Raw genomic sequence first — 17,250 nt, 5'->3', positions numbered from 1 at the left:
CATTTGGTATGGGGGGAGAGGAGAGGGAAGAGTATCATCTGTGCTTCAGGCTGAAATGCTGAGCAGCGGGGAGCTCTGCGCAGGGGAGAGCTGCCCTGGTTTAATGTACATCTGTGCATTCAGATGACCCAAGCTTCTATGTGAACATATTTAGCTTCTCTGTGAACGTGTTTAGTGTTTAGCAGGGACCTCTTCCCAGCTGACTTTAGACCGAATGAACTATGGCAAGAAAATACAAGCGCCTACATAGGACTTGGTGTGGGTTTGGAGTAGCACTGCCTTTTAGACCAGCACAGGAAAAAGCCTCAGAGAAGAACTGATCACATCAAAAATAATCTAGCAATCTCAGAAAAAGAAACACCTTTTATTCCTGTGGGCAGTTGTGGTGAGAAAGGTCAGAAGCAGGGCAGTAATGTAACCAAAGCTATGGGAGCAAAGCTAGCCCAACCCAAGGCAGACCCAGCCTAGTTTTCCTCCCACCGCCAGCGATGAGGGGATGATTCCCCTTTGGACAGTTTTCTGGAACTCAGTTTCCTCCGCAAGGAGGAAAATTTGTCTCCGAGAACTTTCCGTAGCCCTGTGTTGTCCCTAGCGAAGGGTAGGGCCTTCCTCATAGCGGGCAGTTGTCCTGTAAACATTTCCCACTTAGCCAGGGCATCCACGGTCTGGTCTACTTGAGCCAGCTCCTCCTCGGAGACGTTCCTCTCTAGGGCAGCGATGCACATCTCCAGCCACAGCTCGTAATCTTTAATGGCATCTGTGCCCTTGGGGGGCCCGGTGAGCTGGGGCTGTCTGTGCGCCTCGGCCGGCAAACACAAGCGCTCGTCCTGTTCCAGCTCCTGGCCGAGGGACAGGGCCTGGCTGCAAGCGTCTGGCGTCAGCGGCTCGGACAAGGAGGTCACCGCCTCGGAGTCGTTCTCGCAGCACATCCCAGAGTCTGAGCTGAAGGGAAGGATGTCCTCCGAGGTGGACAGGTCTGCTGACTCCTGTCTTGGCCATGTGGACAACACCGTCTGTGTCCAAGCATAGAGCTTCTGCGATGAGAGGCAAAAAAGGTTTGTTTTAGAGAGTGAGAGAAAGCAGGTACACCTTTCCCAATGTTTGTCTTGGGTGCCTCAGCTACAGATGCTATGGTCCTCTCTCCAGCATACGGATTCAGACAGCTCATGGCTACCTTGTGGAGCAGGGGCTTTCTCTTGTCCTGTGTTTTTGGAGTCTGTGTCTGTGGCAGAGCTGCCTGCAGTCATATGTGGGCTGTATCTGCCCTGTTCTTGAGGATGGCAGGAGAAAACAGCACAAACCCTCTCCCTGCTGTGTGGGTGTGATCTCCATGAGAGCCAAACTAGTGCCTCTCTGGAGGAAGCTGTGTCATTGTAAAGGCTCCTGAGATAGCAGTGAAGAATTTTGTTTCATAGTGGTGTTAACTCCTGGGGTAACGTGCATTTTATTCCTAAGAATAGCTCTTACCCTCTCGAGATGAAATGCACAAGTGGGAAGGCTGGGCTCCAGGAAAGAATTCATGAAAGGAAAATGTCTGAGACAATTTCCTTTTTAAATATTAAGTGCTACCATGTAACGGATTGCTTCTGGCACATTTATTCCTTATGCTTTGGGGAATGAATCGCAATGCTCCAGTCATCCCTGGATAAAAGGTGATCTCCTTGTCTGCCTTGTTGGCACGTGTTGGGGGGGTGTCTGGGGGGGTGTGTTTGGTGTGTTTTTCAGCTTTTTCACACCCTTGTGGCCTATTTCTTTCTTTTTACTTTTTGCAGCTCCTAGCTGATACCTTTGCAAAGCCCTGCGGTTGCTTTAGGAAACGGCAGTGACAGAGCATGAACCTGCGATGTGGCTGCGCTGGGTCCGTGCGTGGGGTGAGCTGTGCCTTGGAGCAGCGGGCACGTCTCCAGCCCCACGGCCCCACCAAGCTCCATTCTCCCGCTGCTCCTTCCCCCTTCCCTCCCCTACTGCTCTCTCTTCAGGCAAGTGACAGAAAGGATAAAGAGCTCAAATTGAGTGGGTGGGAGAAATCGGCCCTGCTTCTCATTTCAGTCTGCTCGTGAAGCCTCAGGGAAGAATTTCATACAAGAATAAAATGGACTCTTTCAGCTAAGTTAATCCACCCTGCCCCCTTCCTCTGAGGCAAGAAAAAATGTAAAGGGACAATTTTTCTTGCCTCATCCCACCTCCAGTAGCCCTCCCCTCCCTGTTTAAAAAACAAAGGCGGCACCAGAAGCTGCAATAGGAGCTGGGCTAGGGAAGGGGACAGCAAAGCTATTTGAAAGCTGCAACCAGCCCATGATATTATGTCTCTTAAAATTCCCAGGAGCAGTGAAACTGGGAAGGAATCACAACTGCTACTTAACCCAGTTCCCGAGAAGAGAAAAAGCTGTGGAGGTAAGGATGTGCAAACAGTACATTTGGATTAGGTAAGGTGAAAGGAGGGGATGAGCAACTCAAGATCACTACCAAAGCCCCAAGATCTTTCCTGTCTGTCATCCTTTGAGTGGTTTATTGATTTGAATTTGGGAAGGGTTTGCAGGGCTACAGCCTCTTTTTGTGTTCCCCTAATTAACTAGAAATTAATTAATCCCTTCATGGGTTTGGATTACCTGCAGGCAAGAGCATTTGAAGTGGATGCTCAACCCCAGGTAAGTCACTAAGAATGAAACCTGTTGTCTGACCCATCAAAAGGCTCCAGGTTTGGCACTGGAAGTTTTTCAACCCCCTCTGCCGTGGCAGCGCTGTCATCCCCAGCAGCAAGGCAGCCACACTGCGCCCGAGAGCACACGCTGCGATTAACACCATGGTGAGGGTGTAGCTAACCCAGCCTCTCAGAGCAGCTCGAGCACGGTTTTCTTCTGCAATGTGGCCGCTGCACACTGACCCAGGTGCCATGTGCAGAACAGCCTGGGATGCTGCAGAAGCAGCAGGTGGAAATGTTGGCTGTGGTGGGGAAACACCATGAGAATGGGTTTGCTTTCAGTTTTCAAGATGACTCACTCTGGAATAAGCAAATGTGATGAAAAAATAGAGTGTTTCTGACTGCAACTCAGATAAATAAACTGAGGGGCTCTTCCTCCTGTGTAAGGACTGGTTTCCTGTCCCACATGCTCTTCTGCACATCACCGTGTCTCAGGCGCAGACATCAGCAGCGTTACCTGCTCCTGGCGAGGAACAGCTTTATGTCTGGCATTTCCTGTGTTTATGATGAGCGTCTGGGGCCGTTATGTGGCAGGTGGGGATCCGGGCTAGTTTTCCAAAGGGAAATGTGACTTCAGATTTGGGCTTGGCCAGCCACGACCTCTCAAAACATGCTTAACAAGTAACTTTGCTCTCTGACATTGTCTCCAAATGCTTTATGCTCTCTTCTGTCAGGTTCCTTAACTATTTAATTCATCTCTGGCATTTATATTTCCTCTCAGTGCTATAGCAAAGCCTCTTAAAGAGATTATCACAACTCTTTTATACCAGCTTGTACTATATCTAGATGAGCTTTTCCTTGTCAGGGAAGCAGATGTGCTATTTGGCAAGTGTATCCTTTCTTAAGGTTTGTGTTCACTGTCACCAGGGGATGCTAAGCCAATTACAGTATTTGCTGCAGGTGTAAAGGCAAAAATGTTTCTAGAAAAGCTTAATGCTGATGGCAGTTCTCTTCTAGAAAGAAATAGGGGGATGCTAACAGGCTGGGTGTTTAAATAAACCAGATTTTATTCCTCTGGTAGCCTGGGCAATTTTAGCACCTCTTAGAAGCAGGGACCGAACAGCCATGGAGTCAGAGGCAGGTCTAACACTGCCGCAGACACACAGGCAAGCAGCAAAACCACACAAATTTGAGTTCCCCCAAGTCCTTTGCCATGTTTCCGTGTGTCTGATTCCAAGCTGAATGAAACTAGAGGCATCCCCATTCTCATTCTGCACATATCTTGTTACAAATATAACCCACAGACTTTAAAATAGGCAGCTATGGAAAATCCTGTCTCTGAACATGATGTGTGTCAGACAGAAATTATAATCAGGGAAAAGACAGAGTGCCAAGTGAGAACGATGACATTATTTCTGTTCTACCAGCCGTTTGGCTACCAAATCCTGCTTTTTAGACAGCAGAGGTAGAAAACCCTTTCTAGAGCTAAGGGCACCTTAGCACTATTTTTGGTGTTGTCTAAATGTGGTGCTAGCAGTTTTACAGATGGGAGAGAAGAGAAAAAAGATGAGTCTGGGACCCTCCACTTATTAGAGGGTAATAATCTGGGATCTTTTCTCATACTTTTAAACAGAGGAACTGCAGCAAAGTATGCACTTAGTATTTTCTCCCTGTCACTAGCAGCCCCTGAGAGCCAGAAAACTGTGGTGGCACAGATGTGGGAATGGCTGTGCTCGCTGCCGCTCTGGCTTGAAACCTGCCTGCCCTCCCCACTTCGTTGTCAGGAGCAGCAAAACGTGGCCGGACTGCTGCGCCATCCCTTGTTGTGAACAGCCAAAAGCCCTAGAGCTGACATGTAGTGCTACGTTAGTCACAGACTGTGTGTACAGCACCCACCCCTGTGAGGTGTAACCTTGCTTTCTCAGCACCTTGCACTGCAAGCATCTGCGTTTGACGCGCCCATGTAACAAACGCTGTGGTTTGGAGTGAGCCGCTCTTCTCCCTGCTATGTCCCCCGGCCCCAGGGAGGGCTGGCAGGTCTGTCTCTCACCCTGTAGCGCTCAACGAGTTTGAAGCCCACAACATGCTGCAGTTTCCGAAGGCAGATGGGACATGGCTCCAGAGGCCGCAGCAGGGCTTCGTCCAGGCTCAGCGCGCCCTGCATGATGCACTGCAGCCAGCGGCAGGTCCCCAGCCCCATCAGGTGGCAGATCTTGTGGCAGGTCACCTTTCAGGAAAGCAAGAATCACAGCAGTGCATGGTCATTCCTGCTTCCACTGCCCCCTCTTCTTCCTTCTCTGCTGTTCCAGCTCCCCTGCTCCCCAACAGTCTATAACTGACTTGTTGCTCAGCCCTGCCAGTGCTCCAGCCCAGGCTTTCCCAAGATGAAAGGAGAACGTGGCTCCCCTCTTCCCAGGTAACCCAATGTCCGCATTTGTATGGTGGTGGAGGAGGAAGCGTGGATGTGTTGTTTAGAAGCAGCTGTGGGAAGACCCTGTAGATAACAAGTCCACAGCAGTAGGGTGTGTGTGTGTGTCTGTGTCTCTGTGTTTTAAGTCCCTCTGGGGTCTGAAAAGAGCAGCACAATCCGTGTGAGAAATCTGTAAGAAGCTATTGGCAATAATAGATCTGTGTCCTACCAGAGCAGACGCTCTTGATATTTGTGCCAAAGCAAAATCCAAGCTGGAGTCAGCTGGCCAAGCGTGACTGCTTTGGGAATTGGCAGCCATGAAAAGACTGAGAATGGAGGATTCCCCCCCCTCCTCCCATTGCCACCTAACATCACCTGAAATTGCTACAGGAAGAGACCTCACACTAGAAAAACCTGAGCAGATACCAGGGGATGCAGGGAGAAATGGCATCAAAGGTGTTGGTGCAGCTGCTCTGCCCGGGCCAGCTTTAGGAGAAACACTGGAAGCAGAGCTGACACGGGGGCACAGGGGAGATCCTGGCACCAGGGAGGACAGCACTCGTGAAGAGGATGTGTTGGAGATGAATGGGGTTTAAGGGCATCTGTATATAATGTACGTGCAAACTCTGAGGTATTTTTCTCATCCATCCATGTAAGCAGGTCTGGCAAGCGATCCTCTGCCCTTACGGATACCAGCGTCTGAGGAAGACACAGTCACCCCTCCCCAGCCATCCATTAGTTAACACACAGCACTGCTAGATGTTCTGATTAACCTCCATATACCCTACCGGCTATCAGATCCTACTGCACATGCATCGCCTGACAAATGAGAGCCTGGGAGCTGGGCAGTCTTTGTCTCAGGGTTGCTCCGTGACGTAAGGTAAGTCCTGTAGCCTCGCTATACAGCTGATGCTACGGTTTGCTCCAGCAGCAAGGGGAGTAAGAGCTGTCTGTGTGGTGCACTGAAATACCAGCTCTTTAGGACTGCTTTAAGTGTGTGGACCTGGCTGTGATTGTCTGCATCTTCTGGGAGCAGAGCCTCATGCCTGTTTCACTGGGCTGAGACACGGATTATGCCTGGGCCTGAAATATTTAACCCTACATGGCAAGAACTACGGGGTGCAGGAGATTGCTGGTCCTACCTTACAGCATTGGACCATCTCTTGGGCGCTGAACGGCAGTGTCCGCTCCCTGCTTTCCTTGCTGACTTCACACAACCATTCCTTCTGCGTGAGTGGGTTCAAGCTGCTGCAGCCAGCCTGGGGGAAATCCCCAGAAAATCTGGCAAAGCTGCAGACTCCCACTTCTGTGAAAAGAGGTGCATACAAGTTAGGCATCAGCTCTCTTACAACTGTCTCTCACCTTAGGCAGCATGACAAGAAAGCTGATGTAGCACAGCCCCATCGAGCACACAGGCTGTGATAAGACCCACTTCCCAAAAGGTTTGTAGCACCTCAGTTACCTTTGTCCAGGTCAGGAGCCCTGACTCCCCTAATTTTAAATTGGGAAAACCTAGTTCCTCTCCTCAGGAAGTGAATAAAATGTTAAGGATAAGATTTGGCTATTCCAGTCTCCCGGGAAGGCTTTTGGGTACAGTGCTGCCTTATTCACATGCTGTGCTAGGAGATCATGGGACACCAACCCTACCTTGTCCTGGCAGGAATTTGCTGAATGTGAAGCTCCAGGTCTCACATGGGTAAAGGTCCAGCAGAGTGAGTCCAAGGACACACAGGGCATCCATGGGCTTGTTGTTCTTCAAGAAATTCAGGACCCCATCTGGACAAATACAAGAGAGATGTTGATTAAAATGAAGCACCCCTGGAAGGCATGCAAGAGACAGAATTGTGGGGAGGAGCATGTAATCCAAGCCACAGGTGGGCAGAGCTGCTGGATTCAGCATCTTGGATGGAGAATCACGGCTGTGTAGCCCGACCGTTCAAATAAGAGTACACACAGACCTGACTTTGGAAGTGGGGCTGAGCACAGAGTTAAAACAAAGCAGAGCTAAGGGCAGAGATGTAGGTGAATTCTGTACTAACCCCTGGAAATAAGCACCTAGAAGTAGAAGAATTCCCCTACAGGCATTTCAGACCTGAGCCAGAGCAGCCGCATAGCTGCAGCCTTGGGTCTGTGCCGAGCACGTGCTGCCTGTGGTACCTGCAAACAGCTTGTCCCAGATGGATGTTCGTGCAGCGTGAGTTTGGCAGCTGACAAACCCATTTCCCTGGGGAGCTGCATGACACTTGAACCCAATTTCCTAACATGAAAGGCCGGCGAGTTCCCCACCTGTGCCAGCCAGCCAGTAATTTACTTTGGCTCTGGACAAGAGATGGGAGAAGGCAGACTACACCAAATAAACAGTGCCTTCCCGCGGAGCTGGGCCGATCGCTTTGCAGAGCTGGACCTAAACTAACAGCACTGAAAAATACAAACAGCAGAGGAAAAGGTGATGAAAGTCACTTTGTTTTTTTATTCCTGTTTCCAGCCTCAGCGCTCTGGGTTTTCCATGGGAACAGGATTTCTCCCTTTTCACTCCCTTCCTCATCCCCTCCCTGCTCAGGCAATGAAGGGCTATTTCAGACGTTTCCGAAGGGAGGGCTCGTGCCCTCCTGCCAAGCTGGTGTCTCTACAGGCTCCCCATCCCAGGTCCTTACCTGCATGAAGCTGCACCCTGTCTGAGTCCCGGCTGTGGCGATAGCAGCAGTGAATGGAAGAGATGGGGATGGAGGGAAGGCACTTCACACGGAGTCCCAGAAAGAAAGACTCAACACAGCTCTGGAGGGAATCCAGCAGCGAGAGCCCAGCAGGCCCATCGATTAAGTCTGAGAAGAGAAGCTCTGTTATTAGTTCCTTAAAGCCAGGGTGAACCCGAAGGTCTGAAGGGGTTCTGTGGGGTTGGCCACAGCAACTGGGGAGGAGGAAGCCTGGTTCATTCTGAAATTAATTGCTTACTCTGGGATGTGGCAGGCATCTCTAAATGGTTATACACAGATATGGAGGAGAGGAGGGGGCTCTTTCTGAGAGCCAGCTCGAGGCATTAGCATGCTGTGTCGTTAGCAGAGCAGTGTGCTAGGAAGGTTGTCTCCTCTTTAAGTCATGCAGAAAGATTAATGTGGGAAAGGGTGGCTGTTTTTAATGAACCGTTTTTAATGAACAGCTCTTGAAATGCTGTTTTAGCCAGCATTGTTTTACATATATTGTTTTATATGTATGCACACATATATTCACAGCAAGCCTCACCCAGGAGCACACATACCATTTACAAGGCAGATCTACTGATGGTTGTCATCGTGGCTTGTGACTCTAGACTGGGGGCACATCAGAGCCTTTGGTATTACATTTATTTTTGCTACAGCAATTGCATTTTGCAGGTTAGTCATAAGAAGAGCATGTTAATAGCATTCAGCACCACCCACCTCCCTCCTGCATCTTTCCAGGTGGCTCAGTGAAGATGCCCACATTACCTATAGGTTGCAGGTAAATATGCTTCCGATAGAAGTTCTGCTTCCTCCTTAGCATGGCGTGATAGAATGTCTCAAAGTCCTCAGGGGCATCGGGGTGGCTGAGGAGCCAGTCAAAAGCTGTCCGGATGAGCAGTGTGCAGAAGAGCGTTCTCTGCGGGTTGTAGGCTTCCGAGAGGAACAGCTTCTCCGCCCTGGAGAAAGCTTTGGCGTAGAGCTCCTGCAGGGCTGGGTTGGTGGAGATCAGCGCGTCCTTCAGAGCCCGGGGCCCGAAGCTGAATTCCTGAGCGTGTTTGCACTGCAGCATCGTGGAGGGACCCGCCAGCTGTGGCACTGCCTGCAGGAGGGGATACTACGATGGGTGCGTGGCCTCACGAGGGGCCTGGAAACCTTCTCACGCTTTGCTTTCAAAGGAGTTTGCCCCAAGATCCCAGCTGCAAGGTTTGATTGGGAGCTTATAAATGCTGTACGTAGTGCTGGTCAGGAGCCCTATGCATTTACGCGAGAGTAGCTGGTATAGGGTGCTCTACGTCTGCACGTATGTCACTGGTTTATGGACAATGTACCAGTAGATGGTGCTCAAGAATGCATAGCCCCATTATTGCTACCAGATGTCTGTATTAAATCAAATAAATAGTGAGATTTTTTTTGTTGTTATTGTTCTACCCTGAAGTCCCAAGAACACAGGAAATACCTCGGTGTGTTGTGCAACTGGCTGCACTGGCCCTCATGATGCTGAAAGGTGGGGTGCGCCTGCTTGCTTGGGCTAAAACACACTCCCTGGGGCTCTTGAAGGCATAGGTCCATGGCAGGAAAGAAGAGGTAGATCTTGGCTTTTATTTATCTATCAGTAGCCTAAACTTCTGACTTCCCTGACACCAGTGAAAGCAGCTGTTCGCTGTTGACAACTTCCTCTTAACAGCTTTTAATCCTCACTCTTAGGTACTGAGCTGGGCCCTCTGCCAGCTCACAGTGCTGTTGTCAGGCTGCAAGATGTGGGAGGGTTCGCCCAGCCTGATCTACAGGTGGGACTTGGTGGGTGACACTGGGGTTTGCTGGTGCTGCCCCTCTAGCAAGATGTGCACGGGCCTGCTGCCATCATGTCACCTCGTGAATAACTTCATGTCAACCATGTTAGCATCAAGAGCGCCAGTAATGATGTGAAGTGGTAAATAAAGAGCAAATGAAATCCTGCAGCAGGAAGAAATTCATTTGGCGCATCCCAGAAATACCCTCTCCAGGGTTCTTTCTCAGGCCAGCGTTTTCCAAAGCTGCATAAGTCAAGCACCTATTTCCCACTGCGGTGTATGCACTTACGGAGGTTCCAGTAGACCTCTTGGGAAAAGGGAGAAAAAAGAGGAAACAAAGTACAACCCCTACGGCTAACCCACATCTGGATTTCCCCAAAGATTCTTTTTTTGTAAGGAGACCATGCCAAGTCCAACTGGGAGCATTTTGAAGCAGTCCTTTGGACAAAGTTGCCTACCACAGGTAAGTGCTCCACCTGTGTACGGCAGAATGACGAATACACGGGTTTATAAAAGCACAGGGTTTCTAGCAATAAGTACGAACTTCTATTAGGCAAGTTAATGCTAACTTAAAAGAAACCAGACAAGCTTTCAAGCTTTCTGGGTGGATAAATGTATCAGCTGCTGACCATCACCATTCTAACATCACCATTCAATCACAGAAAAAAAAAAGAAAAAGAAAAAAAAAAAAAAGAGGTAAAATATTTTGAGGAGGAACTGGTTAAGTCTATAATTTAAGTTTCTCTGCAGCCTGGCTCTGGCAGGTAAGTGCCATTCAGTGGCCCTTGAGGGCAGCAGTATAACAAGAAAATTCAATATTTAAAGAATAGTACCAACATGAGCCAAAAGCTTTCCTCAGTTTACGCAGAGAAGGCTCTGGTAGTTTCACCCTAGGAGGAAGGTGGCAGCCCATTAAATTAACACTGGATTTCTTTACATCCAACCCTTGGGGAGCTGTATGTATGTATAAGCTGGCCTTACAAAAGACTGGGGTTTTCTGAGCTTTTTTGGCACTAAGGGTGTATAGCCTAGGAGAGGGAGCGGGTAAGCAGCTTTATTTTTGCAAGCTCTGTATTGCGCTAGCATTAAAGGCTGACAGCAGATGGCATGGTGGGCTCTGGAGTGGTACAAGGGCCCTCATCCAATGAAAGTTTAGAAATAAAATCCGTGATGCTTTCTCGGCCACCTCTTCTTATTGCCCAAAACATGTCCAGATTGCTTCAGCTGGTTTTTACAGGCAGCAACAAGAGTTCGTGTGAAATTGTTCTGCATTTTGTCACCCACATCTCTACGCTTCTGACTGGATTACAGATTTGGCAGGATGAACCGAGAGTCCAACCCGCCAGGTCATCAGGCGTTTTGCCTTGGGCTGGGGTGAAGATTTGGGTTTTCCTAGGGCCAACGTTTCACTTGTTCTGCACAAACTGGAAATACAAACATAGTTTTTCTGGTCGCATGCAGAACGTTCACTAGGAAACAATTAGCAATATTAAAATCGTGGTCCTGCGAGGTACTGACTGCCTGTTGCTCCCAGGGAAATCAAGGAGAGACTTTGCACTTGGTCCAGGCTGAGAGTGAGCTCGTCAAAGAAGGTTTCTGGGAAGCCTGAGCCACTTTCCTTTGTGCTTCCTGGCAATAAATGGAGTGTGGGTCTGGGGGAGGAGGAGCTGGTTAGAAAATGAATGGATTTTTCTCTTCTAAATGGGAAGCAGCACAGAGTGGATGTATGCAACAGCAAATACAATGAGCACACAGTATTTGGGCATGTGTTCCCCCAGGCTCTCGCATGGAATATGGTGTGAACCCAAAGCTATGGGATATACATTGTTTCCCAAGGCTTCCTAAAAAGGGACATTCACCCTGCTCCAGACAGTCCCATCTGTAACCATGGGTGTTTTGTGATGTCCGCTGTGCCCAAGGATGTCCATGATTACCCTTTAGCCGTCTGAAAGCTGAAGCACAGGAATTCACTTGCGACGCCCAGTCTGGAGCGCCGCGTGCCTCCTTCTCCTGGCGGGTCTGGTTTGGCTTCCAACAGAACAGCAGCAGCCCTTTACGCTCCTCAAATCCAACACAATTACTTCTCTTCAACAAGCTTTTCTAAAATACTTCACTGGAGAAAATTCATGCTTCAGAAAAATTTTATGAACAGCTCTAGCAGTTTAAAAAAGAGGCCGTTTTACAACATTAACTATCATAGATGTTATTTGTGTTTGATCTACTCTACGAATATAGAGTTTCATTAACTGAAGTAGTGCAAAAGGGCTTTGTAATTTTTGGCTTTTGTGTTGAGGGTGCCTTGTGTAACTCCCTGATGCAGTGCTCCATGGGGCAATGGCACTTGAGCGTTGATATCTTTTTTTCCCTTGGTTTTTAAGATGCTGAGGTGGTAGGGAAGTGGAAGCACCAATGCATCCTTCTGCCCTTCAGGTATATAGGAAGGAGATGACATGTCTTTAAAGTAAAAAGTGGTTAATTTGGCCTCTTGTTTAATGACAAGCCATAGGACTTGACTAGCAGGTCCTGAGGAGGAGAAAGTAAATATTTTTATTTAAAAGGCCAATAACCTGTTGTTTCACCTGAGGAAATGCTTTAAGGAAAATAATAATGTAAAGATCTGCTGCAGCTGGACACACTCACCACATCCACTCATGTGTCATTCTCTACTTTTACCATTAGAAAAAACCATCCTATTCCTAAACTGCATTTTGTCATTCCACCTTGCAGCCATCTGCTAACCTTGTAATTCTTCCAAACCCAGGACGACCCGTATTGGATCATATGAAGGAGCGATACCCATCCGTGAAGCGTGAAACATGAGCTTGTGCCCTCCTGACGCCTGCAGGGTCCCTAACAGGGGGCCAGCCTGCGCGGGGAATCCTAATCCAGTTTATGGAGACTTCCCTCTCGTTTCTCTTATTCATATCTTTCATATTATCCATCACCACATCCGTGCAGTGCAATGGAGACACCCATAGCCCAAAGGTTTTGGCACTTGGCCCCTTGTCCATGGCTGGGACAGCCTTTTCCAGCAGTGGGGTTGTAGGAACCCAGCTGTGGCTTCTCTGCTTGTGGCGTGTGATGTGAGGCAGGAGCTCCGAGGACAACACGGGCCATAACTCTGGCTTTTGGTAACATACAAAGGTTTCAGATCAGACTGGACATATTACACAAATCTTTTTACTATGGAATTTGATGCATTTTTTTTCTCATGGTGGGTGTTTTCACCAGAAATGCCCCCAAAACCCAGTCTCAGCGCATGAAAGTTGAGCAGTCAGTATATTCCCTTTCTCACAGTAACCTGTAAATGTGCTTTATATGCAATTGAGGTTACTCATAAATTATTCTCTTTGCAAATCAGGCACCTATAAATTATTCTCTGTAACTGAAAATTACCTATGAATTATTCTTTTTGTAATTTTCAGATATGTCATTTATTCTTTATTATATTGACATTGCTTTCTTGGATAGATATGTCTGGGGCTGACAGTAACAGTGTCATTCTCAAAAGCCAAGGCGGTAGGTATCACACAGTGCAAGTTCATTTGGGATATTTCAACAAGATAGAAATGGGCTTGTGTGCAGAAAATCCATGTTGTACAGGTCCAAAGAAAGGCACTCACTACATAATGGATTTGTTTGGTATTATATGGAATTTGGCCCTTGCGTTGAACAGATTGTATTTATATATATATATTAAGCTGGTTATTCTAAAGTTGTTTATTTTATAAGTCAACTTGTAAGTAATTTCTAACTCTGACTCTCTCAAAGCATACACGCACTGCAGGCTGCAGATGCACAGGAGGAGACTCATTCTGTTTCCTTCCCCCCTCAGCCCTTGTGCAGTATTTAGAGGCAGAGTCACTTAACTGGGCTCTTTGGATGTCAGAGGGACATTAGCAGAGTCTCTTAAAAGTGATTAATTGCCCAAGTTAGGTGCTGTACCGTAAACAAGCAGCGATAGTGCAGAAAATTCATATCCAGTCAACAGACATGAAGAGCCCAGAGCAAACATAACAAGCGTTAACTAATTATCAACACATGCCCTAGTTGCTTAATAGCTCTTTTCCTGAGATTTGCAGTTGGTGCCTGCTCCTGCTACTCTAGGAGCAGTCTCTCCTTGCCAGTATCACGCAGATGACAGCCCGAAAGCAATTTTCTCAATTTATTCGTTGACATGTATAGAAAGAGATTTTTCCTGACTGAGAAGCTGAACTCCCAGTGGGTAAAAAAGTCCAGTGGGATGGGACAGAGGGAGGACACAGAGGTGTGAGGGCATTTAATTCTGGTCCAAAGAAAATTCTCACTAGTGCAGCTCCTTCCTCGAGGACCCCAACACAGCCCCCTGCACAGAGCCAGGCTTTGCCTGCTGGAGAAGCCCAGCTGCTGGGCTCAGAGCAAACCTCTTTCGCCAGGGTCAGACCTGAAATGTGGCAACGCTCAGGGGCTGGGGGGGCACTTCAAGATGCTCTGCGCTTCTCAGAATCGATCTCCTCTGCTCACAGAGAAAATACACCCTGGCCCTGATCATCCCCATGCTTGGACCCACAAGGAGCCGTAGCATCTTCTGTTCACTGTGCATTAAATGGCCACAAAACAGAGTCAGACCTGTGTCTGTGCCAGACTATAAAGTTAGATAAAACCTTTTGGCCCCGTGCACTGCCAAGTCCCGGTAACAGTTGTGTGTAATGTCTGTAGAACATGTTTGTGACTCAAAACCAGATGGTTTTTGAGGTCCCTCTCAAAAAGAATCATTCCTGGTGCTGTGGAAACCTTCAGGGGTCCACACATGCGCTTACTGGGAGGAGAATCTACCCGTCATGTCGGAATGTTAGTGCCACAAGGCTCAGTCCTGGAAGTTTGCCCTCACACAAATCTTCCTCACTAATTTACTTGGACTGTTGGACAAGTCAGATGTACAACTTGTATGCAGAAAAGTTTGCAGGATTAAAGACTAGATTTATAAATGTCATTAAATACTTAAGCTGGAGACAGATGCTTCTATCTGTTCTTGTTTAAGTATGTTTAAGTGTTCTTAAGTGTTTAAGAACACCTACACATCCACTTTCCCCTTAGTTTTGTTTTGCATTAAAGCCTGCTTTCTGCCATATACTTTTCTTCATTTGAATATGTATTAAGGGCATACATTATCCCTAGTTTCAGTCTTCTGTTCTCAGGATGTTATTTATTCTGTGCTCATACATAATGCTACCTTTTCCTTAGTGCCGTCTATTTGAGGCTCTCTAAGCGTCATACAAACATTCATGAGCTCCTCTGTGCTACGCTCCAGGAAGTAAGCTGACAGTATATGATATATGCTTTTCCCCTCCTCTCCCATTTATGCATCATTTTCAGTGTTTTCTGTGTTCAGTTTAGTCTGGTTAAAGTCTCTGCGGTGCTTCCCCCGTGCATATGTGTGGCGATCGGCTGGCTGCGTTCTTCTTCCCTTACTCTGACACGAAACAAACCTCTACAATCTACTAGCCGGTTGCTGCGCATTTAGTAGCCAAAGACCCAAAAGGACGGAGCAACACCCACCAGGGCTGTACAACAAACCCCACACTGCAGAGATACCCGTGCTCTCCTCATTCACAGCTCCGGGCACTTTGCTCTTTATCGTAGTTGTCTAGACAGGCTAAATGGTTTCTGCGAGACAAGCCCAGCATTCGCCAGGAAAGAAGCTGCGTTTTCCATACAGATGAACCCCCGAACAGGTATGGCTGTGGTAGGTACTCCCTGGAGCACAGAAGTGGTTCATCAGGCGGTGTAAATGCCCTGTAACGCTGTGCCTCCTCCCAAGGCATCAAGTGCTTGTTAGGTGGTACTGCCAGGTGGGGATGTTTATGTGCATTTTATAGCCGAGGAGGAGGGGGTCGGGGGTCCAGGGTAGTGCTGTGGCCACAAAGGCAGCATGGCTCGGGGGGGACAGCAACAGACCCCAACCCCAAGATCCTTCAGTGGCCAAGCGGTGCCCTGGCCACCAGCCAGCTGTGCCAGCCCGGAGGGTTGCTGGGGGAGAGGCATGTTCTGGAAACGCTGCAGGAACGGGTCCCGCGCCTGGGACACCCGGGCCCCCCGGGCCCGCTGGTTTGGAGAAGGGGCAGATGCTGCTGCCCCCCGCGGCGGGTGGCTGCTGCGTGGGGAAGGACCACGGCCCCCAGCACCCCGGCACGGCGCATCGGGCACGGCGCCGGCACCCCAGACCCCCGGGAGGCTGCACCAGGGAGGGACCCGGCACTCCAGGAGAGCGGTCCGAGCGCGGCCCCCCGCCCCCCGCCGGGGGATGCCCCGGGCTCGGACCCCCGCCCCCGGCGACGGTGCAGCCCTACGCGTGACCCGCCACCCGCCGGGGGAGGACGCCCCGAGCGCGGCCCCCATCACCCGGGCAGCGCTGCCCATCACCCGCGGAGATGCCCTGAGCCTGCGCTGCCCCGCCGGGGGGGCTCCCGCCGTCCCCCGCCGCCGGCCGCCCCCCCTCCCCTCCCCGCCGCGCCGGGCTGTGCCCTCCCGCCGAGGGGGGCGGCCCCGCGCCCCCAGCCCCCGGGGAGCGGGGCAGGACTCACCGCCCGCCGGGCCGGGGCTGCGGAGCCGGGGAGGTGCGGCAGGGCCGGGGCACCCGGCGCGGGGCTGGCGAGGCGGAGCGGAGCCCGGCAGCGGCGGCAGGAGGAGGAGGAGGAGGAGGAGGAGGAGGAGGAAGAAAAAGGGGGAGCAAAGGGGGGGGCTCAGCCCCTCCGACGGGAGCCGCCTCCCGCCGATGCGCGGGGCAACCGCCGGGGGCGCCCTGGGGGGGGCGGGGGCGGCTCCGCAGGCTGGGGGGGGGCGGGGGGGGAGGTGTCCGGGGAGGGTCGCAGGCTGGTGACAGTGGCAGATCCCGCCCGGCTGGCTGGAGCCTGGGAGAGCGGCGAGAGCCGTCAGACCCGGCGGGGGGCGGCGCGGTGCCGACCGAGCCCGGGGCTGGGCGAGGTGACAGCACCCGGCGGCCACCGGCCCCGTCGTCTCTGCTCGCCACCAGCAATCGCGACGGGTGGGTGCCTGGGGACCACAGCGCTGGTTACATACTGTGATGCCGGCGACCGATGCCATCTCCTCCATGGGAGCCGCGTCTGCATTTGCCTTGATGCTTCATTCATCTCTCCCACATGACCTGGATGCGTCTCTGTGTCCCATGATGTCCTTTAATTTGGGAACATTATCTGCTCTCGGAAAGGTTAATCATGTTAAAGGAGTGCATCTCCGTTTCTCATCTCTTCATTCATTCCAGCTTTCATGTTTTGATCCCTTCAGTGCTTTGATCCCTCAGTTCTGCCATCCCTAGATGGAAGGAACCAGGAATACCCTGGCTGGGACCCAAGCATGTCCCTAAGTGACATAAACTGAAATTAGGAAAAAATATATAGTTTACAGCCTCAGGAGCTGTAGTGGTCCTGGCAGCCCCCGTGCTGTCCCCACACCCAGCGCAGCTGAGTGCCTTGCAAGGGCCGGCAGAAATGTCCTGCCGGAGCCAAGGTGGCCACAGATGCCCACCTGCAGTGGGGTCAGTGAGCACCAGGACAAGACCCTCGCTGTGTGCCGCAGCCTGCCGCCCCCAAGACCTGCATCACTCTTAAGGCACTGACAGCATCGCTGGGGAAAAATTGCCCTAATTTGCTGCTGTCATCGTCGGGCCAAGAGGTGAAGCAGCAGCTTATCCCAGAAGCATCGGCTGCTCGT

The 17,250-nt window shown here is 50.4% G+C and overlaps 1 protein-coding gene across 1 annotated transcript; it reads right to left on the bottom strand.

The window, feature by feature from the left end:
- Nucleotides 1-393: 393 nt before the first annotated feature.
- AMZ1 (archaelysin family metallopeptidase 1) lies at nt 394-16,190 on the bottom strand. The gene is made up of 7 exons (XM_055804476.1): nt 16,104-16,190; nt 8,516-8,849; nt 7,706-7,873; nt 6,699-6,827; nt 6,194-6,357; nt 4,692-4,868; nt 394-1,034 (listed from the first exon to the last, which is right to left on the bottom strand). The coding sequence occupies exons 2-7, from the start codon at nt 8,817-8,819 to the stop codon at nt 465-467; spliced, it is 1,512 nt and encodes a 503-aa protein (XP_055660451.1). The 5' UTR covers nt 8,820-8,849; nt 16,104-16,190; the 3' UTR covers nt 394-464.
- Between the last annotated feature and the right edge of the window lie 1,060 nt (nt 16,191-17,250).

This window comes from Falco peregrinus, chromosome 5 (genome assembly GCF_023634155.1).
Source record: "Falco peregrinus isolate bFalPer1 chromosome 5, bFalPer1.pri, whole genome shotgun sequence".
Classification (NCBI taxonomy): Eukaryota; Metazoa; Chordata; class Aves; order Falconiformes; family Falconidae; genus Falco; species Falco peregrinus.
The sequence above is the reverse complement of the archived record's forward strand: the minus strand, read 5'-3'. Positions and strand labels throughout refer to the sequence as shown.

Coding starts and splice junctions, on each gene's coding strand:
- AMZ1 (XM_055804476.1), bottom strand. CDS start 8,819: ATGCTGCAGTGCAAACACGCTCAGGAATTCAGCTTCGGGCCCCGGGCT. Junction 6,828..7,705: donor CAGGGTGCAGCTTCATGCAG/GTAAGGACCTGG, acceptor GTATTTGTCCAG/ATGGGGTCCTGAATTTCTTG. Junction 6,358..6,698: donor CAAATTCCTGCCAGGACAAG/GTAGGGTTGGTG, acceptor CTCTTTTCACAG/AAGTGGGAGTCTGCAGCTTT.